This window comes from Podarcis cretensis (assembly GCF_951804945.1).
Source record: "Podarcis cretensis genome assembly, chromosome: 17".
NCBI classification, from domain to species: Eukaryota; Metazoa; Chordata; class Lepidosauria; order Squamata; family Lacertidae; genus Podarcis; species Podarcis cretensis.
Genome location: NC_137187.1, coordinates 21690165 through 21717692, shown reverse-complemented (window position 1 = coordinate 21717692; position 27528 = coordinate 21690165). Strand labels below are relative to the sequence as shown.

General features: G+C 42.8%; 1 protein-coding gene and 1 long non-coding RNA gene across 27 annotated transcripts in view; one reads left to right on the top strand and one right to left on the bottom strand.

Moving 5' to 3' along the window:
* The window catches only part of LOC307206655, a 386119-nt gene that overhangs the window by 73892 nt on the left and 284699 nt on the right, over positions 1-27528 (top strand). The window lies entirely within an intron of this gene.
* Positions 2444-27528, bottom strand: part of PTPRD (protein tyrosine phosphatase receptor type D) — a 1166566-nt gene continuing 1141481 nt past the window's right edge. For all 26 annotated transcript variants that reach the window (XM_079959081.1, XM_079959070.1, XM_079959090.1 and 23 more), the window contains 7 exons: positions 24342-24627; positions 22949-23127; positions 21220-21346; positions 16581-16706; positions 9345-9499; positions 7538-7673; positions 2444-3804 (listed from right to left, as the gene is read on the bottom strand). In XM_079959081.1, coding sequence (XP_079815207.1) covers positions 3736-3804; positions 7538-7673; positions 9345-9499; positions 16581-16706; positions 21220-21346; positions 22949-23127; positions 24342-24627 — 1078 coding nt within the window. In that variant the 3' untranslated portion in view covers positions 2444-3735. The remainder of the gene's footprint in view (positions 3805-7537; positions 7674-9344; positions 9500-16580; positions 16707-21219; positions 21347-22948; positions 23128-24341; positions 24628-27528) is intronic.

Here is a 27528-nt window from a genome sequence, read left to right as displayed (position 1 = left end):
GAGGAGGGAACTTGCATCTTGCTGTTGCCCCTGCAAACGCCCTCCTCCCCTTTAAACATGTTTTGTGTTATTTACATACACACAAGTGGATTTTCATAAGCAGTTTTCCTTACAGATGGGTTCAAGTAATAATACTATTGGGTGTAGAATCAATAGGGCAGTGCATAGTACAAAGGTATAGAAAGTGCAAATCTCCCTAGAGTAACCCCTTCCTTCCCCCAGCCATCCTTGCCAACGTCTAACCATGCAAACCAGGTTTTTTTTCTTTCTTTTTTATTAAAAAAGGAGCTAAAATAAAAGTTCTGTACAAATAATTTTTTATATATTTTGCGTATTTCTCCATTGTTAACTAATTACAAAATTATACATAACTACACATACATAGGTAAATAATAGCACCGTACTGGTTATGCTGATGAAACCGAATTCTGAGCTTGGTAAATGGCAGATAATGACACCTACTAATTAAAGAGAGAGAGAGAGAGAGAGAGAGAAATCACTGCACAGCAAAGATACAGAAAATGGAATGCACATCAATGATTCGGAGAGAGTTCCTCATCAGAAGCAACTCCTGAATAGCAGTTTTGATGGGAATATGTGCGGCTATTTCTTCCTCTTCTTGTCATGTGAAAACGTTCACCCCTCACTCACTAGTGATTTCATACAATGCTTTTCTTGAATAAATCAAATGATTTTTGTTTTTGTTTTTTGCAGAAAAAAAGGCCAATTGTTTTCATGAGCAATTGGCCTGCCTAGTGTATGTCTGCACGTGGATTTTCTTTTTTTATGCTCTTCCGTGTACATCCTGACCTCACAAGCCACATGACCCCCATGCGCACTCTGCAGTGACCACTGCAGATTTCTATACAGAGCAAGGACGCACTTGAACCCCATGCAAAATGGGGTCGTCGTTGGCATTTTGTCACGCACTTCCAAACTTGCGCTTACAAGTCCAGAACACAGAAAGTTCCTGTGCAGACATGCCTTTCCTCTATGCTTCTAAAATGTAGCATTTTTTCCCACTGTGAGTGTCTGAAAACAGGTACTTTTGGCTAAAAGCATGAGTTCGCTGCATAATCTGGCACTTTAAAAAATACTATTTCGACAAAAACAAATAAAAAACAAAACAAAAGGAAACATATAGTGCACATTCTTCTCTGATTCTGATGTAAGTTAGAGAATCTCATTCTGAGGTAGCCTTCTATAATGCTTTATTATTATTATTATTATTATTATTATTATTATTATTATACATATATATGTTTAATTTTTTTCCCCATTTTTGCATTTTTATATATAAAAGTGCTCAAATAGAATGCTTTCTAGTGTTTGGTCTTTTAAAATATTTATTTCTGGTAGCGATGGGAAACATGGAAAAAGAGAGAGAAAGATCAACTAATCACTTCCTTGGTGATCCTTTTTTTTTTTTAAACCACATTTAAAATAATTCTTTTGATATTTATGTTCCAACATGGTGCTAGGCTGAACCCAGACCAATGCAAGAGCAAATGGCTTCCATTATAGTGCCTCAAAATGTTTTGTACCGTCCACAATGAGGGGGTCACATATAATCTTCCTTACATTTACGCCCTCTGTCCGCTTGCCTGACCCAGCTTATTTCAGGAGGCCTTTTAGCCTGAGTAAAGTGAACATGCTTTGGCCTCCAGTGAAAATTCGTGTGCATGGATATGACTCAAGACCCATTCTAATCGCTGCTCCAATGTCTATTAAGGGGTATCTACCTTCTCTTTTCAGCACGGTGCTCCTGGCTTCTGATAACCAATGCAATGGTTACGAAAGCAGACTGGGAGGACTCGCACCCGGATAAACAGCCCCTGACTACCCAACTGCTTGGGATAAACATGGATTAATATTTAACACCAGGAATGCATATTCTTAAAAGACCTCTTTGTACATGTGTTGAAAAGCTAATGCTTTTTAATCGAAGAAAGGGGGTTGGGGGAAGGGTGACACAAGAGAAATGTGAGTTCAACTAATGCAAATACAGACGGAACAAAACTCGAAGAAATGCTATCAAAATAGGCATCAAATATAAGGCACTCTAAATGTAAAAATTAAAATTAAAAAAACCCCAGCATTTTCCATTAATGCTGTACGCCACAAAAAGAGTTCTGATTCAACAGAGCAACATGAGTTTGGCTTTGCCCCATTATACATCGTCAATGCACATGTCCTACCGTATACTATAGACAATTATACAAGTGAATACATTTTTAAAACATCTTGACAACTATTATATTACAACATTCTCCCCTCCTAAGGGAATATGCACTGACCTTTCCCACATGCACACTTCCTATATTTAGTATGGTTTGCTTATTGCACTAAGGTGTTACACTAAGGTGTTTTTGTATGTGTGAGATGCGTGTACATATGATTTCCATCCTTTTCTTTTCTTTTTCTTTTCTTTTTTTTTGGGGGGGGGGGGTAGGACTGAGTTTCAAGTATCACTGATGTGCATTCCTCATTTCCCCTGGAAAACAGAAAACGAAACAAAAGCCCTCAAAGCAAAACAATGAGATGCAGACATGTTCAGAAATATTGTATGGACTGAATGTAGCATTTTGGATTCTCCTTCCCTCCTCCACTGCTTCAATAAATCCAAGTCATGGAAGAACTGATATGCGATATATGCATTTCTGTCTATCTATCTACGTGCGTAATTGTAGATTGATAGAGAGACAATAATAGAGATATACATATATTTATAGATCTAAAGAGAAAGGTGTGTGTGTGTGTTAATAGCAGCTTTATACTTTGCGCTTCCCTGTTGATTCCAAAAGAAACAAAAAACAAAACCTTCCATATGTATATTAACTGATTTATATTTCATATATTTTTTAATAATAATAATAAAAAATCAAAATGTAAAAGCAATTATCTAAATGAGAATGTGGTCCTGGAGATAAATATAGGGTTGCACAAAAATGTGCAAATTTTCAAATTATTTAACATTTCTACAGCGAGATATTACAGGTAACAGTTCTACAGCATAAAAAAATCTACAATTCTGAAACAAACAAAAAATAATAATGAACAGTTATGCAACTTTTTTCCCCTCCAAATTCACTTCATTGAATGATAAACTTTTTGTTTAAAATAAAAAAAGGAAAAAAGTTTACACAGTTAAAAATGAAGCACAGGTCAGCAGTATCTTTACAATACTAAAAAACTAAATCAAGGACTTTCTTTTTAAACATTCGCCCTTTCCCCTCCCACCCCCCAAAGTGTTATTTATGAGCAATATGGTAGGAAGGGGAGATGCTGAAGCAAAGAGTTCGTCTTTTCTCAGAGCAGCCAGGTACTGGCCCTTGGACAAACATCTCGCACCGAATTGCAGGACTCCCAAGTTCCACGTTGTTAACTATCATGCAATCCTGAACAAGATGATGGTTCTTTGCAGAATTTGCTCTTCCTTTTAACTTCAACCAAAGCTGAATCCTTGAGGTATCAGTAAAATGAAATCCTTCAGATGCCTCAACCAGTCTGGATTCTTTTATTAGGTTTCTGGTAAGGTTTATTGAACTGTGAATTGTTGGTCCACCTGGAACAGTTTTTCTTTTTTTGTTTGTTTTCCTTTTAATATTTCCCCACTAATTGGTCTTTAGTTAGGAGTTAAGAAGTACTTCTCAAGCACACAGTATGGCTCAGAAGAGGCTCTCTGGATCTTAAAGGGCCTGCAGTTAAAAATCCAGGATGGTCAGGGATTTTGTTTTACGTTGCATAGTGATCAAAGCTGCCCAGGTATTCTAGTGCGGCTCGATAGCAGAACTGATATTGATCCTTGCGGGGAAAGAGAGAAAGAGAAGTTAAGATAAATCCATTTGCTGCTTTCGGGTTACAACACCGCCAATTTCTTACTCTTGAATGGTTAACAGAACTGGAGACGGTTGTGAGATGTGCTGCTCTCCCTTCTAGGAGAAGTTCTTTGCTCCTTTATCTTGCCAGCTGCAACCATGGTTTCATGTAACTTCTAAGCAGAACACCCACACCTTAACCTGGTTTTGGGCCCAGCTGTGCTTCCCTGGCAAGCCTGGGACTCTTGGCATGTGCACCAGGCAGAGGGCCTTCTCAGTAGTAGCACCCGCCCTGTGGAATGCTCTCCCACCAGATGTCAAAGAGAACAACAACTACCAGACTTTTAGAAGACATCTGAAGGCAGCCCTGTTTAGGGAAGCTTTTAATGTTTGTTGCATTACTGTATTTTAATATTTTGTATTTTATTCCAATGATTGCTAGGAACTGTGCTGAATGTTGTGGTACATAACTGCTTCACAAGTTTTTTTATATATATATGAAGGTCAAAGTATATCCATAATGAGGCAAAAGAAGAAGAATATTCTTTTCTAATAAACAGTTTAAGAGAAGGAACATCAAATCATCCAAAATGCAAACTTGCAAATTTTATTTTATATGTGTGTGTAAGTATTTGTTTCTAGGAACTAATGGGACATAAAGACATTTTTCATCTGCAATAATACTAGTAATAGAAAATAAATGGGTTTTACTCTTCAGTTTTCTCTGAGTTATTAGGATCAGTGAGAGGGGGAAATGGCCCAATTCCATTCTAAATAACTTTGTTTTAAAAGTTGTTAAAACTGTAGTGTTGGACTACAAGCCTGCAGTCAAAGGTTTAGGAGCTATGTCCGAATCAATGTTTAAAACCCAACATCCTGTGCTCACACCTGGCCCACAGACTCCCAAATCCATCCATCCTGCATTGTCAGAGCTCTTCTCGTCCCTGGAAAGTGGTGTGCTTCCTTTTCGCCTCCTTTTCTCTCTGGTGTTCAAATTGCTGCATGTGTGCTTGCCAGGGCCGGATTTAGGTTTGATGAGGCCCTCAGCTACTGAAGGTAATGGGGCCCTTTATATGTCCAGCTGTCCTTTGTCAACAACAAATTGCTGCTGTTTTTGCGTGTGTTGAATATATAGGTAAAGGGACCCCTGACCATTAGGTCCAGTTGTGGCTGACTCTGGGGTTGCGGCGCTCATCTCGCTTTATTGGCCAAGGGAGCTGGTGTACAGCTTCCAGGTCATGTGGGCAGCATGACTAAGCCGCTTCTGGCAAACCAGAGCAGCACACGGAAACGCCATTTACCTTCCCACTGGAGCGGTACCTATTTATCTAGTTGCACTTTGATGTGCTTTCAAACTGCTAGGTTGGCAGGAGCAGGGACCGAGCAACGGGAACTTACCCCATTGCGGGGATTCGAACTGCCGACCTGATCGGCAAGTCCTAGGTTCTGTGGTTTAACCCACAGCGCCAATATATGCTATATGGTAATTTATGGACCTAATAGGTATCTAAAGCCATTTGCACATAATAAAATAACCAGTCCATGCAGAATGTAGGCACCCTATATATAGAAATGAGCAAACCAGTGATATTTTAGGGAGCAGGCTAGCAGGCAAAGCCCATGACTTATATCGTAGGAGCCCACACAACACAAAACACTGTTGCTGTATGTAGGTTTTATTTTATTTGTTTTTTATCTTATATTTTGGAAATGTACATCCAGTTTTTTCCCCTTTAATTTTTTTGAGGGGCTCCCAAGAGAGTGGGGCCCTAAGCTATAGCTTGTTTAGCTTATACGTAAATCCGGCACTGTGTGCTTGCCCGCACTGGACTTTACTGTGTGTTTGCAGCTGTTTGCATTCCCAGTTAATCTGCGCAGACCTTGAACAGCACCAACCTCAATGCTTTTGTCCTGCAAAATGAATCATTTTCCACAACTGTCTTCCTTCATCCCTTTTGCCGGCACGGGCAGGCTCCTCTTCCCACCCAAGGTTGTACTTGTGGGGCTCTGTCCAGCAAAGCGTGTTCTCCTTCATGGAGAGCACGTGTTGCAGTGGGGTCTGACAGGCCACCCTTCTGTTGCTGGGTGGGATCGTTTAGATAGCCATTGGCAATGATTGGGCTGTTTGGGTTACTAGGGAAATTTTGACATTGCCAATTTGTGGGATAGACCAAAGGTTTTATATACAGGGCACGCAGCATTGAGCGTTCTCTTTCCCTGCGTGCACCGGATCACCCGCACACCCTCCCTAATTTAGGGCTCTTGTGTTTGTCCTTGCTATTCCTGTCATGGAGTCATCTGCTTTTGGGGCAGGGGCCTGGTAGGAATTTTGTCCATTTGGCAGATTGGCTGGTGCCATTGGGTTTTTGCCTACTGCGTAGCAAATCGTCACAGTTGTGGTTAGGCATTGGTTAAAAATTGGTTGGTGAAGGGGTAAGGATTGGCTGTGCCTGCCTTTCCAATGCTGCTGCTACAAAGGGATCCAGGGCCTTGCCATGCTTTCATCCAAATCCCTGGCGTGGGGCTTGGGCTGCGCAAGCCCCTGGGAGCATGCGGGGAGAGATGAGGGTCTGGTGCCCAGCTCCATTTTCTCCCCAATATTGTTTTCTCTTACTGGCTTTCGCTGGAATCCAGAAGTCAGTTCTGTCCCGGGGCGGGGACAGATAGTCGTAACCAATGCCTAAGCAACCATTCACATTTATGTATTTTAATAAAGCTGTGGCCAAGATTATGCCAAAAACCTTAAACAAAAATCCTGTGTGAATTGTGATTTATTTGGGGGTGGCTTGGGGACCTCAACATGCAATCTTATTTTCAGTGCCAGAGTTGGACCCAGAGAACATATACACGCTCTCTTCCACAAACAGAGTGTCCTCCAGGTTCCTCCTCTCACCCCCTCTTTTACAGCTCCAGTTCCAGGGTCAAATGAGTTCTCCTGAAGAAAGGCAATAGCTGCTTGGCAGGACATTTGATTGTCCGTTCCATTCTGTCTCTCTTTCTGTGGCTGAGAAAGGGAGAGGAGTTGGCAATGGCTTTTTATCAGGGGCTGAATAAATGGGGAGGCTTATGGGAGAGCAGTAAGAGAATATCAAGAGGATATTTTTTATTTTATTTTTTTAAAACTCTCTCTCTTTCTCTCACACAGAAAAACAACCAACAATCTTCCCTTTGCTACTACAACCAGTCACTGGACTGCAAGCAAATGCATTTCCAGCTAGATGAATGGGTCTCTGCAATGGATGTCAATTGTGTGTGTGTGTGTGTGTGTGTGTGTGTGTGTGTGTGTGTATACACATACACACCTTTTTGTGTTTTTAACTTCTTCTTTTGCTATTTTTACTGTACGTCGCCTTGAGATGCTTGTGTGGAAAGCAATTCATTCCTACTAATAATTATTCGTTCAATTGATTAGGCTTTTCTGCCTTGGCAACTCAAAGGGACTTACAACATTTGAAGAAAAACAAACACACACATGCATACATTAAAACCAGCAAAAAAATCAAAATAAATGTTCCTACTAGATTAAAACAGCCCACCCATGAAAAAACGCCCTGGAACATGTTCTGCTTCCAAGGCAAAGTTCACAAACCAAAACACCTACTTCCGGCTTTGCAGCGTTCTTAATCCAAGTTGTTCAAAAAATAAGCTGTTCTTAAACTAAGGTACCAAGGTATATATATAGCTATAGAATAAGTGGAAGAATGACAAGTTATGCTTACCTCTGTCTGTACCATGGCTGGCCGTTGCGTCCTTAACATTTTGACAGTCTGGAAGATATCTACAACACCTTCGTATCTCATTCTTTCCAACACAATGCTCAGGGTTATGAACACTCCGGTCCTTCCAACACCGGCACTGAAGAAGGGAAAAAGGAAAGTGAATAATTTGGCTGACTGCTGAGCTGCAGAAACAGTATGTCATATGCGCACAAACCTTCGATGCTCCATAAATATCTTTACACGGCAACTGTAGATTGCAAGGTGATCATTATTTGAAAAGCTGAAATGGATTTGGAAATGAAGTGTTGGATATTGCGGAATGATTTGAAGGGATTCTTAGCTTTTACCCAAATACAGAATGGCCATTATAAATAGAAACCACAACACTTATAAATGTTTGTTCCAAACGTGTTCTTTCCCACACAAAAAAAGCAAGCTTGTTAGTCCAATTGCAATAACGGGATAAAACTATTTTCATTAATATTGCAAAGTCCAAAGAATCAATGCAATAAAGGATTGGAATCATCTGGCAAGGGCACCTTTTCTTGTTTTGGATAAAATATTTGTGTTATTGGTTGCAGACCACAAGTTTATGCCACAGAGAAACAGCCCTTCCTGGTTGCCAAACTGAGGGAATGGCCTGGCTGCTGTAGAAAATTGGAGTTTGGATTTGGATTTGATATCCCGCTTTATCACTACCCTAAGGAGTCTAACTAACATTCTCCTTTCCCTTCCTCCCCCACAACAAACACTCTGTGAGGTGAGTGGGGCTGAAAGACTTCAAAGAAGTGTGACTGGCCCAAGGTCACCCAGCAGCTGCATGTGAAGGAGTGGAGGCGCGAACCCAGTTTCCCAGATTACGAGTCTATCGCTCTTAACCACTACACCATGCTGGCTCTCATCATTGTAATGATGGCTAACGAAAGTAGCCTGTAACGACTGAAACACATAGGGATAAATTGAGAAATGGATGCTCCTTCTACTTCATTTTTCTTATACAATCTAGGAAAGCATTTAGTACACATAAAAATCTTTGGAATGGCTTTTATTGCAGGAGAGGACAATCCTATTATGAAAAGCAGCTCAGTATGATTATCATCTCCATACTGTAGATAATGATGATGATGATGATAATTTATTTATACCCTGCTCATCTGGCTGGGTTTCCCCAGCCACTCTGGGCGGCTCCCAATAGAATATTAAAAACACGATAAATACATCAAACACTAAAAAAATTCCCTAAACAGGAAGATGGGAGACTTCCCCAAACAGATGGGAGAATGGGGTGAGATTTGAACTCAGGACCTCCTGGATTACAGCACTCAGGGGGAAGGAAGGGGGTGCGGTGGGGGCGGGCCGCCCCGGGTGTCACCACTGAGGGGGGGGGGGGGGACAAAATGCCGGTTGGCACTCACCACGGGGCCTGCAGCATGCACGAGCCACACATCTCTCCTGGGAGTGATGCTGTGGCTTGGGCCCCCACAGGCTCCGCGCTGCCCCAAATGGTCCACCCACAGCCTCCCCCCACCCAGCTGTAGGGTGGCTGAGTGGAATGAGGCAGGCTGACTCACAGATCCTGCAGAGTGTCTTGCCCTGGTTTCCCCCCCCCCCCTGCAGGCGGCTGGCCCCGCCCCTGGATGCAGGGCACGTGCGCCACCCCAGGCGCCCAATCGGCTTGCTCCGCCGCTGACAGCACTACACAACTTCCACTCTTAATTTGCTTCCCCCCATCCCAAATTACCATTCTGTCAAATCATTTCATCAGTTTTCATCTCATCAATGGCATCTGAGGGTGATTGTTACTTACCTACAGTGAACCGAGATTGGCCCATCTTGCCCAAACTGCTCTTTTGTTTTATGAACTTGGCCTATGAAATCGATAAACCCTTCTCCCGACTTTGGCACTCCTTGTTCAGGCCAATCGGTGAACTGGAACTGCCTCACTGTCCGAGACTGGCCGTCCTTGAATGAAATAAATACATATAGGATATGCAACACAGTAAGGCAGAAAACAAGGTTTTTTTTGGGGGGGGAGGGGACCAACTAGCAAAGGGGAAAATAACCCACAATGAGGAAAAGGAGTGAAAACACTTCTGAGACAATGCTGACGAGGCTTGTGTTTTCCTTGTCGTTTTGCAGTTGGCAAAACCACACTGACATAAGAATGCAATTTCACTGACCGCAGTGATGCTCATATTGCTCCCTGCATTGGAAAGGATGTTCTCTGACATTTAAATCCTGGAAAAACAGAGTCTTTAAGGGACAAGGAAACTGTGAGCTAGTTAAGTGGGACTTTCCCCTTCTTTCTGGTGCAATGGAAGGCATTGGCATGGCTGCAGTGCCAACAAAACCCAAATTCTCTTTATAGCTAACTAAACGCCTCTGGCTTGGCTACTAGATTCTTTTTCCCTAGCACTCTTTCAAATGTGTCCCTCTCTTTTCGTAGGAAAGCTATCTGTAAGGCTGCATCTTTTGCCAAGGGGGACTGGAAAGTGCTCATTCATGTATTCTCATCCCTACTAGTACCGGGTTGTGCTCAGCCACCAGGTCCCGGTCCAGCCTCAGCATTGTGTGGGGTAGGTGTCACGCATCAAACTGAGGGTGACCCGGCCATGCCATTTGTGATCGTGTGTTTTATGACATGGGCTGATTAAGACTGCCTTTACGTTTTTCACTCCCTAACCACACCCACAAGTGCAGTAGTTTTGGGTCTTCATCTTCATTTTTTATTAGTATTAATTCAATTTTATATCACCCTTTCTCCAAAGTTCCCAGGGTGGTTTACAACATTAAGAACATAATTTATACAGCTTAATCATAAAAACATAACACACAACATAATAGTAAAATAATCATAATAATAGCCCCCCTCCCATTTAACAGACCATCAATTATTTAATGACCTGTGTAAAAAGGAATGTTTTTTCCGGCACAAAAAGGCATGTAATGATGACACCAGGCGAGTCTCTCTGGGTTAGTGGTTATTGCAACTGCTGCAAGAGAATAAACTATTTCGCGCAGGGGCCATGTTAATCTTCTCTGTATCATTCCAGTTTTAGTATATGTGTTGCTGTCAAAAAAGGTTATTTATGTATGCCACTACTGTGGCTGGTGTTTTGTTAGCCCAAAAATGGAAAACGAGCGTGGTCCCAATTAAAGAAGAATGGCAACTTAAATTGATGGAATATGCGCAGCTTGCGGACCTAACATATAGAATAAAAGAACAGGGAGAACATAGGTTTAGAGAAGGTTGGAAAATGTTTATTGGATATAGGGGGGAATTGTGTACACTTGAAAACATTGGCAGCATTCAGATAAATTCAATGGTGTAAATAAGTTTTGATGGATGTAATAATGGAATGCTGAATGGTTTAGTTTATATAAAATATGCAGGGATTTATGTTATGCAAAATGAGCCATGGTAAAAGAAGAAGGGAAGTCATTGACATTTCAAGGTTATTGAAATGAATATTCTAAAATGTAAAAAAGAAAATGTTAATTAAAAAATTATAGAAAATAAAGGGAATAAACTATTTTGCACCTAGCACAAAACTCTTGCAGGCCTCAGTGGCAGATTCAGACTGCCTATTTTTGTGTTTCTGACATTGCTGGCGTTAAGTATGTGCACAATGCAGGAGATCACTGAAGGCCCTGATCACAATTGCTGCGCTTGTTCGTTTTCGCACGTTGTCAATCTGTGCAAGCGCCGACATTTAATAGAAGTGACACAAATTGAGCTATTGCTGTTAACCTTCATGCCTTCCGGATACTTCAGACTTCCTGAATGTCTCTACTTTCCCGCCATGGTAGGAGAAACAGAGCAGATGCCATGTCACTGTGCCTGTGAGCTATAACTGTACAGGAGAGGAGGAGGCGGGGAGCTATTGCCAGATGCCAAACTCTTAAAATGGCACTTTTTTTTTTTTTGCAGAATGAAACCAATGAATAACCTCAATGATTATGGGAATTCCGATACAGCAGCTTGGAAGCTGGAGGAAAGGGGGGTGGGAGAATAATTATACCCCAACCAAAGCATTCAACTATGATTGCCTTGACATGGAGGTGAATATAGGTTGCTTAAAATAATAAACCGAAACAAAATGATAACTTAGTTGATGCTATTCCTATAGTAGGCTTTCATTTTCTGTCAAATTCCACAGGTACATCCTTCATCAATGATGCCTGCAGGAGGAGGAGGAGTTTACAATCACTGAAATCAGCAAAGCCCAATGAAAAATTATAGGCTTGGTTTACCCTGATGCAGACCTATAACTCATCTTGTTCATCTCAAATATTTTAAATAGCAGAGACTTCTCTTTTGCCTGATTAAAGCACTCAGTGGCTAAGTACTACTGTCATGTGGATAATTGTCAAAGACACCGGAGCCATTATTCAGTTTGTAGCATTCTGCTGAGATGTTCTTGAACCACGGAGCGCTTTTGCTTCGTTGAAAGTGCCTTTTACTTGGGAGGAAATGGCAGCAATTTACTTGAAGCGGACATGCAGCAAAGCTTGTGAAACCTGCAATGCCAGCAAGTTACTTCACAAATCGCAATCCCATTCCAACGTCACACTTTCACCGCGAGCAACTGTGCCAGCAGAAATGTTTAGCGTCACGGTGTACTAATTTTTGTCAACTAAAAAGATCGATGGCATACATCTCTCTTCTCAAGGTATTTTGGGTTAATAACTTAGTGCCTACTGGCTTTTGAGAAATTCCAGCACTGCGTGTCATGAAAGGCCAGAACAAATATCTATAAAAGTCATTTCTATCTTGCTTTAATAACTTACATGTTATTTAAGGCTGACACCAAAAAGACTGTGCAGTGGCAGTAAGCTAGCCCCAAAACTGCCTAGAAATCGACTCTGCTCTTACACTACTGGCATGACGAACAGTCTGTCCTGAAATTTAACGAGATGCTCATTTATGGCAGTCACTAAAGGAATGCCAAGAATATATTAACACCTTTTAGATTGTATCCTCTACAGCTACAAAGGAGTTTAGGCTTTTTAGTTACGTCTTCACTGGACAGGCAATGCAACAACAAAGTATTGCTATTTTCGTTGCATGAAAACAAACACCTTTGGGCAGCTGTCTGATTAAAACAGTTAATTGAGTCCATTCTCTGTCTAGCCCTAAGAACTAGGTGACCATCTGTGTTTCTGTCTCTCCATAGATAAAATCAGATGCCTTTGAAAGAGGTTCAGCACAGTATAGAAAGTGTTTCTCACAGATATTATTGCTATAGAAGTGCTGTGTGCAACAGCCCTATTTTGTTGACCCTGATCATTAACACAGGATGCAAGTGCAAAGCAGAAAGTGGGAAGTAATTATGTGATACATTACACTGTAATTCATACTGGAAGGTAGGAATAAACGCAGAGCTACTTTCACCAATCTAGATTCTTCAGTTATTGTTTACGGCTCGCAACATTACATTGTTGCTGCCATTTTTGATGTGTGCAAAAAAGGAGTGAAAACAGCCATAATAAGAAGTATTGATTTTCCTTCTTATAAGTTGAGAGATGGGAATCATGTTCCTACAGGTGTGCACAGCTTGTCCCTATAGATCTGTGCACAGACTGTCATGTGGTGCTCACAGGTGCCACTGCTTTCACCAGTAACTCCTATAGCAACCTCAAAAGCGCTCAGTAAATAACCCTTCAGGAATCCACAGTACACAAATGTCTGTTTCCTCTTCATGTTAGAAACTGAGACATGAAAGCTAGGAGCTAAATGGCACCTTAAACCTAGGTTATGGGCGCAACAATGGCATGTCTAAGTGTGCTTTTTTTGTAAGAATACAAAGCTGAAAATGAATGAACTGCAGCTAAAATATTATGTTCATTTTTCACATGGTCTAGACCTTCCCCTGCCCACCCCCTAATATTTTTAAGAGCTCGCCCTAATGAAATTCCCTGTTCATGCTCAGTTCCTGTCTGCATGGATTTGGCCTCAACTACATCACACATTTCTGCCTAAAACAGTCCACATTTTATTGGATACCAGAATTGGACCTCTCCTCCCTTCTGTTTTGAACAGAGGAGAGAGAGAGATCAAGACGGTGGCTGATTTTTTGTTTCTTTCCCCCTCATTGATGGGAGACATGCCTACTCAGTTTTATGGTTGCCTCTCTTTTTCTTCTCTTTTAAACATGGCAGCCATTTTGTGGTATGCCACACCACTATAGCAGCCATGTTTTAACTGGCACCTGTGTCACTTCATCAAAATGCCCAATTTTCCAGTGGTCCAAATAGGCTGGCACCTCCTATTTTAGAAAATATACCGTATTTTTCACCTCATAGGGCGCACCGCCCCATAGGATGCACCTAGGTTTTTTTGGGGGGAAATAAAGAAAAAAATAATAATTTCCCCCCCAGGCGCGGGGCTGGCACAGGGGAAGCCCGAGCTTCCCCCGACCCCAGCCCCAAGAACAGCCTGCTATCCGCAAGCCTGGGGAGCCTGGCGGGAAGTCGCGCCGGTCTCCCCAGGCTTGCGGAGAGCTGCGCGAAGCCCGGGCGTGCTCTTCAGCGCACCCCAGGCTTCGGAATGCAGGCAGCTCTGCGCAGCCCTCGGGAGCCCGGCGTGACTTCGCGCTGGGCTCCCTAGTGCTGCGCAGAGCTGTGCGAAGCCCGGGACTGCAGGCAGCTCTGCGCACCGACCCCTCTCGCTCTCCAGGCTTCAGCGAAAGCCTGCATTCGCCCCATAGGACGCACACACATTTCCCCTTCATTTTTGGAGGGGAAAAAGTGCGTCCTATAGGGCGAAAAATACGGTATATACATATGATATGCAAAATTCAACTCAAGGACAAATATCTGCCTTCACAGCTTTATTTTTAAAAAAAGAATCAAGCTTGAAACTTCTTGGACAATGTCTGCTGGCACCCACCCGCTGGCCAAAGCCAGAATGGGATGCAAAAAAATTTCCAGCAGTTGGGGTAGGGATTCAGTATCCTTCATCATGGTGAACTTCAAGTAACCAAGTCCAAAATGATTTAGGGCTTTAAAGGTCAAAGCCAGCACCAAAATACACCACCAGCTAGCGTAACTGGTAAATATAGGTGTACTGTGTTGTAATTGCCTGGTGCCTGCCAATATCTGGATGGCTGTATTTTGCAATTTGAAGTTAAAGGCAGGCATGGTACTAGTTCAGCCTGAATGCCAGCCTTAAGTCTGTCCCATTGGTAACAATGGAAGCAAACGAGCCTAACTCTGGCTAGAGCAAGCGCGATGACAACTACTATATTAGATTTTGCACTTTCAAACTCGAGTTTCCTATGATTTAACGGCTGGGTTTAGGAACTCTCCCATGTGGCTACATTCCCTGTGTCCCCACAGTATATCTTCTTTGAGCCAACTTTTAATAGCAGCATCAAAAAGCAGCAATCCTTTTGAGCTGAGGGAAGGCTCAGAGTTTTAGGAAGCTGAGCTAGAGTTTTTAACGGAGAGACATTTTTGTCCCTTGTACGCGCAACACTCTGTTAGGTTTCTCTAATCAACGTTATTGCTACAGGGCTTCCAAAAATGGAGACGAGTAGGGGGTTTATCCTGCCATCGAGTGTGAAGTGTTACAAATCACAGCTTGAAAATGGCTTGAGCCAGGCCTATAAAAATGTTTATATACAGTTAATCTTATATCAGCACCGAAACTCCGACTCAGCTGTTCAGATAAGGAATGCAAAATGAAAATTAGCCCGTCAGGGTCACGGCCGCGTAGCTCTTCTCTGCAGACAGATTAGAACGCCGAGGAATAAGCTATGCCAGGAATCAAATTATAATGTGTAAACCTTGTCAAGCTTCCCTTAAGAATGCCATTTGCTCTGCAGTTTTTAAATCACACCACATTAACCTTCCAGCTCACACAACCTAAAGGGCTGTTGCAAAACAACAATGTATTTAAAGCCTTAAGTGGAGACAGTGCCTTTAAAAAGTATTGGGAGACGACAGATTGAGTAAGGGAAAAGGTGAATAGTATTTTGGTCTTCTGATCAGTGTGCTCCATTACAAAAAAATCATTGGTTGGATCAAGACTTAAGTAAAGGTAAAGGGACCCCTAACCATTAGGTCCGGTCGTGGCCGACTCTGGGGTTGTAGCGCCAAGGGAGCCGGCGTGCAGCTTCCAGGTCATGTGGCCAGCATGACTAAGCTGCTTCTGGCGAACCAGAGCAGCACATGGAAATGCCGTTTACCTTCCTGCCAGAGTGGTACTTATTTATCTACTTGCATTTGACATGATTTCAAACTGCTAGGTTGGCAGGAGCAGGGACCAAGCAACGGAAGCTCAACCTGTTGCGGGGATTCAAACCGCCAACCTTCTGATCAGCAAGTCCTAGGCTCTGTAGTTTAACCCACAGCGTAAAATAGATGCACTCAAAACAACAGAACTGGTAATTTATGTCTGTTACTTAAATTTGTTAAGGTGTTGGGAATTGCAGCTCTGTGAGGGGTAAACTTCAGTTCCTAGGATTCTTTGGCAGAAAAATGTGTTTTAAATGTATGGGGTATACATAACCATCCAGACCTGCTCTCCCCCTCCTCTTTTGGCACAAAGTGAAATACTTGTTCACTTCTGTTTTTAAGTAGCTTTCATTACCAAGAGATACACAGTTCTTTAAGATCCATTGTTGGCTTGAAAATAGAATCACCAAGGTGGATATAGATCAGGCTTACTCAACCTTGGTCCTCCAGATCTTTTGAGACTACAGTTCCCATCATCCCTGTTTTCTGAACCAGGAAGGGTGGGGCATAAATTATTATTATTATTATTATTATTATTATTATTATTATTATTATTATTAAACTGCTTGGGGTGTGGGTGTGGAGAAAACCCTAGAATAAATCGGGGGACACACAGGGGGAGGAGGAAAAGTTATGTTGTTCAAGCAAAAATCCTTGTGATGTCTGAGTGATTACAGTAAGTTAGCACAATGTTGAAAACAACCCTGAGTGCTGACATGTGGTTGGAGGGGTGGAGGGAAGCAAAGATCTATCACTTTGAAGTATCAGGCAACTGGACCTGCAACAGTTTTGCTGAACTTACCCTGGCATCTGTGACCTTGAACTCCCTTAGGATGTACTGCGGCATGTTGTACTCTGCCATGGGATCCACCACAAAGTACTGATACCTGGCTGAGCGCTCTGCTGGCCAATACTGGTGGCATTTTTCCTGCAAGGTGGAGGAAAACAAGACAATTTGTTTGTATAGATTTCTATGACAATCTGTCTTCCAAGGAGGTTGGAAAAATCACACTTACCATATTTTCCCATGTATAAGAGCAGGTTTTTTTAAATAAAAAAACAATGTTAAAAATTGGGGTTCGTTTTATAGTTCGTTTTATAGATAGTGCATTGGGGAGACTTGTGATAGATTTGTGTCGCGAGCCTGAGATTGTCAGAGGCTTGTCGGCGTGTTATTGGTGGCTGCGGCAAGGGCTGTTGATGATTGGGTGTCGCTGCGGCAATAGGGTGGGCTATTGGCGGCTTCTGGTGGCAAAGGGACGCACAATAGGTGGCTTTAGCAACGTGTGCGAGTGGTAGTGTAGTTCATTGGGTGAGCAATTTCCTTCATTCCCCCCCTTCCCTGACTGGATAGTTTGTTGGTCAGTATGGTGTTCTGAGAGTCGTTTGGAGTTTGTTGAGAGAGCTAGTTAAGATCTGCTTCTGTTCATGTATATAGTACAGTGGTACCTCGGGTTACGTACTTAATTCGTTCCGGAGGTCCGTTCTTAACCTGAAACTGTTCTTAACCTGAAGCATCACTTTAGCTAATGGGGCCTCCTGCTGCTGCCGTGCCACTGGAGCACAATTTCTTTTCTCATCCTGAAGCAAAGTTCTTAACCTGAGGTACTATTTCTGGGTTAGCGGAGTCTGTAACCTGAAGCGTATGTAACCTGAAGCGTATGTAACTCGAGGTACCACTATAACTTGAAGTCTGCTGTAAATAATAAACACCTCTAAGTAACCAAGTTACTGGTAGCAGCGTCTCCTTCCTGCCTGCAACTGATTGCTTCTGGAAGTCTGTGTATGCTCTGCTACGTTGAACTGGGTCTGGCTAAAATGCTGCAACAGGTTAAAGTTGCGAAACACCAATAGGGCCACCCTCCCCCCATTTTCTTAATTTGAAGTCCCCTCAAATAGGGGGCGCATTATACACGAAAAAATACGGTAGTTATCGAAGGTTGAGCATTTACTGGGGAGTTAGCCCCTCCTGAAAACGAGAGGACTTGCTTCTGAATAGACATGCACAGGCTTGTACATTGAAACGTGCCGGGCAGCGGCGGAGGAAGCCACTTGGGGGCGGGGCCTTGGGAATCTGCCTGCCTCCTCCCACTCAGCCGCCCTACAGCTGGTGGGGAGGCAGCGAGTGGACCGTTTGGGCAGTGCGGAGCCTGCATGCACCAGAGACGCATGTCTCGGGCGCACTGCAGGCCCCACGGTAAGTGCCGCCCGGCATTTTGTCACCCCCCTCAGTGGTAACACCCGGGGTGGCCTGCCCCCACTGCACCCCCTTCCTCCACCACTGGTGTCAGGTAAACGTAAAGCGACCGCTGACCATTAGGTCCAGTCGTGGCCGACTCTGGGGTTGCGGTGCTCATCTTGCTTTATTGGCTGAGGCCAGCATGACTAAGCCGCTTCTGGCGAACCAGAGCAGCACACGGAAACGCCGTATACCTTCCCGCCGGAGCGGTACCTATTTATCTACTTGCACTTTGACGTGCTTTCGAACTGCTAGGTTGGCAGGAGCAGGGACCGAGCAACGGGAGCTCACCACGTCGTGGGGATTCGAACCGCCAACCTTCTGATCAGCAAGTCCTAGGCTCTGTGGTTTAACCCACAGTACCACCTGTGTCCCTCTGTACTGGTGCCAGGACAACCAAACAAAAACCCACCCTCCTCACTCTCTTCATCCAGCATCTGCTCCCAGTTCTCCCTTCTCCCTCAAAGCTACCACCAGTCACAGCTCTGCCATTAATTAACAAACTCAAGTACAGTCATACCTCGGATACAGTCATACCTCGGAAGTACCAGAATGGGTTATTTCTGTGTTTCAGGGGTCGTGCATGTGCAGAAGCGCCAAATCGCTACCCGCACATGTGCAGACACGCCACTGCAGATTGTGAACATGCATCCCGCACGGATCATGTTCACAACCCAAGCATCTGCTGTACTTGAACTGCAGCAGCCTATGTATCTTCACTTCTCACCCTCATTCTGCCTATACCGGGTTTGCTTGAAACAATTCTTTCTAGCTGCTGCCCATTTTGTTCTTCATGTTCACAGCTCCCTTCCTCTTTTATCTTGTCTCTTCTGATAGCTCTTGAACACCGTTGCCCTATGACTGCATTCATCTAAATTCTATCCCCACTTGTCTCCAAGACTCCTCCCTCCTGATTGTGTTGTGCACTAAAACTAACAAATGCTTTAGGTATGCGAAGCACTTGGATTTCCCTACTGCTCCCATCCCAACTTTAACACCCATTAGGGTTAGCGCTTAAGGAGCTAACTTTTTAACAACAACCTCGGAAGGCCAGAAATGCAGGGCTTTTGCAAAATGCAGAGAAACTCGTCGTTCTTGCGTGGACTCCAGTTGCAAAAGTCTGAAGAGCCCATAGGATTTGGGGTGTGTCCAAATAGCAATGCACATGTTTTATGAGTGTATAATATTGCTCCTTTTGATAATGGATTCATTCGTCTGGCATATGTCTGAGGAAGCAACATGATCATCAAATACACAGTTTAAGGCTGTGAACAAACTGCCAGAACTGCAAGTGACAGGAAAATAGGTACTGGGCAATTAAAAAAAAAAAAGAAAGACTTAAAATTAAATTATTACAAGACTGGCTTAAAAGTTATCATCCATCTATATTTAAAATATAATACTGTGATTGCTTTTCAAATCATCTAGCTAAAAATACATATAGCTTTTCAAATAACAAATCATTGCATCTCTATAGTTAAGTGGCTTGTCATCTTTACTTCATATAACTCTTACATAGTGGATGAAACACCTCTCTCTCTCTCTGTGTGTGTGTGTGTGTGTGTACACACTCTCTCTGTGTGTGTGTACACATGCTAAAGTTCTTAGAATTATATTTAGACAAGGAACTCTTAATTTTAAAGTACTGACACTGATACCAATATAGCAAAACAAAACATTTTGATATAAAACCAAAGTCTTCTGAAAACAAAACAACAATGTTCTTTTTAAAAGCACTTGAATACTTCCCAGCCAGCTGCAGAACTACTACTCTTTTCTCCAGCCATGTATAGAACAGTTAATATTTACACAAATATTGTAGAGATTTATTAGCATTGCAAAATGATGTGAATTATTTGTTGACTTTCTCAGACCTACACTTGAAAGAGTTTCCTTTGAATGATCACTTGGCTACAGATTTTAAATATTTTGGAAAGAGCCAGCTCCTGTCACTTTGTACCAATGACCTAAATTTCAACCTGGTTCACAGCCTGTTGAATTTCCAGAGCTGGTGGCAACTTAGTCATAACTTTTTGATTCCTTTGACAAAGGAGATCCACCTGGTGTTGCTGTACTTGAATATATGTTTTCTATGTTCTGAAAGTGGCAGGATTCTTGAGGGTAGGCATAACAAAAGTAAGAATTCTTAAATGTCAGCCCTAAAATCCCAGTGTCCTGCAGAGAACACTGGGACCTAGTTCTCACAAATATCAGATGATGAGGTGGTAAACCTTTATCTGGATTGCACCACTTCTAAGACTGAATGCTCCTTCATTTATTTATTTTTAACAGAATATGTTCCACCCTAGCCTTTTCCCTGCCATGCCTAGTTTTAGGAATACAGTGGTACATCTGGTTGTGAACGGGATCCGTTCCGGAGCCCTGTTCGCAACATGAGCAGAACGCAACCCACGTCTGCACACCTGCGTGTCGTGATTCACCACTTCTGCGCATGCGCATGATGTCATTTTAAGCGTCTGCGTATGCGCGAGTGGCAAAACCCGGAAGTAACCCTTTCCGGTACTTCTGGGTCACTGCAGGACGCAACCTGAAAAGATTTAACCTGAAGCAAATGTAGCAAGAGGTATGACTGTACATGCATGTTCAGGGGGAAGCAGTCCAGGATATGAGCCTTCGCCTGCAGACTAAAGAAATGAGGCAGTTAAAACAGAATACAGGCACCTCATCTGATGTTTGTGAGAACTAAGCCACAGGGGCTTGGACTAGTTGACCCTATGGGTTGACTCTACACTTCAGAACATATCCAATAATCCCCTGTCGTTATATTGCAGGAGAAGCTCTATAGTCACTGACTAGGTGCTTTTCAAGGAAAGTCACCCTCCATTATTAATTTTTTCATTGAGGAACCTGGAAACAATGTTTAAGAACTAACACTCTCTATAAACCTTAGCCTATATTCTTCACATGATTGGGAGATACAGGAAATGCCGCTCCCCAGATCTTATGTTGATGTTGTATGTATATGAAGACATGCTAGTTACATACATTTGTAGGTTTTTATTATGTGTGTCCTTGAGGATTAGCTTCCTTTCCATTATGCCTAGTGAAGACTATTGCCTATATACCAATAACAGTTGGTCCGGTGTAAGTAATTGCTCTTTTGAATCACTTGCTCTTGCTGCACATCCTATGCCAAACCAATTTTTGACATTGACTGTCTGGAAATGTGCCACATACTTACTCTGCCCATTTCTCGCAGTTTAGTAAGCATGACTACGATGGTTGAATTGTGCTCCCAAAGCATTCTCCAGAAATCTTCTGTTGTTTCTGCCAAAGGTCCCTGTGTAGCGATATAGGCTTTCTGTTGCCTAAGTTTAAAATATAAGGGCAAACATTTACCAATCCAAGCAAGTCAAAGACTCTCTTGTTGAATGTAAACATTCTGCTGAACCATCAACTCTAAGCCATGTACAGCTGTAAATTATTGAACGTAAGCACATTAAAAACATATTAAAGATTGTTTAATCAAACAATAGCATTGTTTTGTTTTTTTGGAAGTTTGTGGAAGAAATTGCACTGTTAATATTGTGATTTATGGCTTTATCTTATTTAAATTTTAATGCAACTCTAATAGCTCAATTTTGTGAGTTGCAAAAAGCACTTAGGAAACACTTAGTGGTAAAACTCCATTTTTGCATTCAAGGCTGGCTGTCATACAGTCTATTGAGCTTATGACTTATGGCTCCAAAGCACTTTTTTTTTTGGTTAACTCTTCTAATGATGCAAAAGTATCGGGAAAAGTTTTAAAGTCATGAAAAAAGGTGGGAATGTGGCAGGCTAGTTCATTTTCCAAGAAACATGGCCACACTTTCCCCTTCTACAAGTAGAAAACTGCTATTTGCCCACAAAGACTCAGTCCACACATTTAGGATCTGCATAATATCTTAAATAACCAGCTGCTGGAGTCCTACTGTTTGTAACTGTGCTGCATTTCTGTACCATCTGTTTGCTGCTTTACTGCCAGCATTTGAGAACAGTGAACTGAAACTTCCATATGTTAGTATCTTAACATGTATTATAGGAAAATCAATCTGTTATTGCTGTGACTTCCCATTTTCAGAAGCAGACACGTGATAATCAAGTAAAACTCTAAATGACAGGAGTTTGGGGGAAAGGCCCTGTCGGTATTTTCCCTTTGTGACAGGGAACCCTTTGCAGTGCCTGCTCTGTCTACATTGCTCTGGCAGTGATGGGAAAAGATCTAGGCAGAGTATATCTCTTTTCTCCAATAGCATTAGCCTTACTGATAAGGGAGCGGTGCTGAAATGCAATGCAGAGAAAAAGCGATTCTCCGTATGGGAACAGACATTTGACTTTGCTGACTGGTACAGGTAAGGTAAAGGACCCCTGGATGGTTAAGTCCAAACAAAGATAACTATGGGGTTGCGGCACTCATCTCGCTTTCAGGCCGAGGGAGCCAGTGTTTGTCCACAGACCACTTTCCAGGTGACGTGGCCAGCATGGCTAAATCGCTTCTGGTGCAACGGAACACCGTGACAGAAACCAGAGTGCATGGAAACACCGTTTACCTTCCCGCCACAGCGGTACCTACTTATCTACTTGTACTGGTGTGCTTTCAAACTGATAGGTTGGCAGGAGCTGGGACAGAGCAATGGGAGTTCACCCCATTCAAACCGCCGACCTTCCGATCGTCAAGCCCAAGAGGCTCAATGGTTTAGACCACAGCGCCACCCGCGTCCCTCTACTAGTACAGGAAGAAACCATGGTACTACAGCGACTGCCACAATAGCAAGAAGAAGCAGCTGTGTAGCACTTTGGGTTGGGTCCAACTGTGTTAGAGCAGACCCACTGAAAATGACCCACTTCTGTCGGTCGATAAAAACTTACTGAATTTGGAAAAAAGAGCCTTTTTTTATTTTACCACACAGAAAAACACTGCCTTTTAGTACCTGTATCCATCGATAAAGCTGGCATTGATATAATCAGACCCTTCTACCCCTCGAATAGGCTGCAAACATATCCTTGTGGATTCATATGGCATAATATTAACAAGGCGATTTTTAAATTTATTACATGGAAGATTGGCACTGATGAATCTTGAAGTGTGAGCTTTAGAGCTGGCTAGCCGCTGTGGAAAGAGAGAAAGAGCATAATTTTGCAATTTAATCAGACCAAACCTTCTCATACAGATAATTTCCTACCACTTCTTCACACGGCACATTGTTAAACTATGGAACATGCTATCACAGGATGTTGCGGTGTTTCTGACTTTGAAAGGGGCTTTGAAAGGGGGTTAGAGAAATGAATGGATAATAAGGTGATGTTGAATGCTACTAGCTAATGTGGATATGTACTAGCTTCAGGAGGTATGCTCCCGAACACCCTTTGCTGGGCTTGGGGAGTGAGAGGGTCTATTGCAACCTGTGCACTTCAAAGAGGAATCAGGTTAGCCGTTGTGAGAACAGAATACTGGACTAGACAGGCCTTTGCTCTGATCCTGTGGGGGGCATTCTTGTGTCCTTGTCCAATTGTTTGTTGAATCTCACATGCAAAAAATTTACATGTTTCCGAACCCTGCTTTAATGCAACACTAACTCTTAGAAAACTAAAGAGTATAAAGGTATATTTGGGGCTACCTTTGAAGGTGACCTGGAAACTCCAATTAATCCAGAATGCGGTAGCTAGATTGGTGACTGAGAGTGGCCGCCGAGACCACATAACACTGGTCCTGAGAGATCTGCATTGACTCCCAGTATGATGCTGAGCACAATTCAAAGTGATGGTGCTGACCTTTAAAGCCCTAAATGCCCTCAGCCCAGTATACCCAAAGGAGCATCTCCACCCCCATCATTCAGCCTGGACATTGAGATCCAGCGCCGAGGGCCTTCTGGCGGTTCCCTCATTGCAAGAAGTGAGGTTACAGGGAACCAGGCAGAGGGCCTTCTCGGTAGTGGCCCCCGCCCTGTGGAATGCCCTCCCATCAGATGTCAAGGAAATAAGCAGCTATCCTATTTTTAAAAGACATCTGAAGGCAGCCCTGTTTAGGGAAGTTTTTAATGTTTAATGCTGTATTGTTTTTAACACTTGATTAGGAGCTGCCCAGAGTGGCTGGGGAAACTCAGCCAGATGGGCAGGGTATAAATAATAACTTATTATTATTATACCACCTAGCAGAATGACTAGAATTTAGACTCTGTTGCTAATCCTTCATAGGAAAATCTACCAAAGCACATGAACTCACCCTAGACCCATTTGGAATCAAGTCTAACTTCCCCCATCGCACCCTGGTGTAACAGTTTTCAATGTAAAATCGCGCGGGGAAGCCCCTGTTACGCAAAGTACCTTAAATTCCAGTTCCATTCCTGTGACATTCTCTCCTGCTTCTATCTGTGTCAGCTTCTGAATATATGCATACAGGTTTCTGGCTGGCACTTCGGTATTTCCACATGTCACTGCTTCAAGCAGTGCATCGTGGATAAAGATGTATTGGTCCTCTGTTTGAACCATGTAATTCCTCTGGGCTCTCATTAGTGTTACGTGGCCATAAATATCTACAGTCTTTTCATGCTTTATTCTCTCCAGCATGGCATCTATTACAATGAAACAGCCGGTCCTGCCAACTCCAGCACTAGGGGGAAGAAAAACAAAACACAAGATACGTATAAGCGATAGAAACATTACGGTACGACATTTCTTGACATACTGTCATGGCAACATACATCATTGCAATTGATCCTGCTTTCCAGTGCCTTTTTCAGTAAAAACAAAAAAGGAAAAGGAAAAAACCAAGGTGCTCATATCTTAATACAAGTGCTGTGTTTGTAAAAATTGACCACCATGGGCATTTTTTTTCTTCCCCACATTAGTAAGTACCATCACAAAAAAAGCACTACTGCTTCCTAACATACATGCTGGTTCTGCTCATTTTTAGGGTATTTTTTGATAACCAGGTCCCCTTCTCAAATTACCTCAGTCAAGCGAGAATCATTTCCCTGTGATGAAAATCTGGGTTGGAAAGTTCCTTGAAATTCAACCCATTCACCTCGTTCCAGCATGCAGTTGCTCATGGCACTACTGTTTAATCTTGTCACAAAGAAGCATCTCCCAACACTATGGAAGTACTATGGGGGAAAGCCCTTTGCTTGCAAGTGGCAATGAGTCATAGAATAATAGAACTGTAGAATTGGAAGGATGTAGAAAGCTGCAGAATTTTTCCAGGATGAAGAGGAACCAGCAGTAAGCACTCTTTGCATTTGGTCAGTCAAGCAGCTACAAATACACCTAACAGTAATCTCATCCAACCCCCTTTTTCCAGCTTCTCAGCCATACTGAGATCAAGATACACTATGTCCACAGCATTCCCCTTGTAATGCTGTCAGGGAAAGAGAGAGAGATTCGCCTGGCATGACTTGTTTTTGAGAAACTCATGCTGGGTCTTAGTAACCACAGCATCCTTTTCTAAGTGCTTAAAGACCAACTGTTTAGTTAACTTGTTCGAGGACCTTTCCTGGTCCTGATGTCAAGCTGACTGGTTGGTACTGTCATATGTGTGTCATACGTGTGGAGGAAAACCTTAAACACGTTGCAGAGTTCAGCAGAGCTCTCCAAAATAGACCAGAGGCAATAATACTTCATTCAGCAGAGCTTTACTTGTGCTGAAGGCAAATGAGTGTAATGGTTATCAAATCCAATACAATCAGGATAGGCTCAGTCCATACAAAAATCCCTCTGAGATCCATAAGCTCCTTTAGTACCCTTCAGCTCAGCTCATCAAGCCCTGGAGATCTGAATTCATTTAAAGCAGCTAGGTGTTCCCTTACCACCCTTTTTCCTATACAGTGGTACCTCGGGTTACAAACACTTAACACTTCAGGTTACAGACTCCGCTAACCCAGAAGTAATACCTTGAGTTAAGAACTTTACCTCAGGATGAGAACAGAAATTGCATGCCAGTGATCCGGTGGCAGCACGAGGTCCCATTAGCTGAAGTGGTACCTCAGGTTAAGAACGGTTTCAGGTTAAGAACGGACCTCCGGAATGAATTAAATTCATGACCAGAGGTACCACTGTATTGGGCTGCAGCTCCCTCCTTTTATTATATGTTCTATTATCACCAGGTTGGGCACTGCTGTCCTTTCGGGTGAAGACAGAGGCAAAGTAGGTGTTGAGCAGTTCCACCTTCTCTCTGTCACCCAATAGCATTTCTCCATCTTCTCCATGCAGAGAACCTCCTACTTGCTTGTTCTTCTTCTTGCTTCAAACATAGTTGAAGAAACATTTTTTAAAATTATTTTTAACCTCTCTTGCAAGCCTGAGCTCATTCTGAGCTGTAGCCCACCTGACATCCACCCTGAAACTGTTGGCTACTTGTGTATACTATTCCTTTGTGATTTCCCGTTTTCCATTTCTTATGCTTAAATCACATCTGTAAGCTCCTTAAGCATTTGTGCCTTCAATATTTCACCTTTAAGGAACTCCCATCCATCTTGGACTCCATTCTCTTTGAGTATCTCTGACCATTCAATCTCACCCAGTAGTTCCTTGAGCTTTTTGAAACAGCCTTCTTAAAGCATAGAGTGCATGTCTGACTACACTCATTTTTCCATTGCTTTTGTATCAAGAAAACCAAGAGGACACAATCATTTCCTCCCAAGGGTCTCAATACTTCTTGGTCAATCAGTTTCTCCCTGTTGGTGAGGACCAAGTCCCCTTGTTGCTTCTTCCACCTTCTGCAAAATGAAATTGTCAGCGAGGCAATGGAGGCATTTGCTGGATTTTTCAGTCTTGGCAGAATGTGAGTTCCAACAGATATTGTGGTAGTTGAAGTCTCCCATGACTACTTTAACTCTCCTTTTTGAGTGGTAATTTGCTGTAGGAAGGCATCACCCAAGTCTTCAGCCTGGCTTGGGGGTTTATAGCAGACACTCACAGTAGGATCTCTCTCCTACATTTTTTACCCATAAAACTTCGGGTTACGTGTTTTCAGGTTGTGGACCGTGGGAAACCCAGAAGTACCAGAAAGGGCTACTTCTGGGTTTCGCCGTTCGCGCATGCACAGAAATGCCAAATCACATCACGTGTGTGCGCAGATTTGATGCTGCAGGTTACGAATGCTGTGGGTTGCGGACATGCCTCTGTCACGGATTATGTCCGCAACCTGAGGTTCCACTGTGCTCTCAATCTGCCTTTCATGTTGTGGATTTCTTCACAAGTGTACACTTGTGTGACTCCCCTTCCCTTCCTGTTTGGTCGATTCCTTCTTAACAGATTATACCCCTCCATTTCTACATTCCAGTCAGAAGTCTCATCCTACTAGGTGTTAGTAGTATCTATTAGGTCCTATTTGCTACCCTATATTAAGAGCTCAGATTGGTCTTGCTTGTTTCCCATACTCTGTGCATGAGTACAGAGACAACTGAAACCACGAGTCATTCCCTCCAGCTGCTTCCTTCTTGCAGTTTCCTGCCCTTTAGCAGGTTTCTGGAGCACCACCTCAGTTTCCTGTGCCTCAGTGAAGCTATTCTCCATG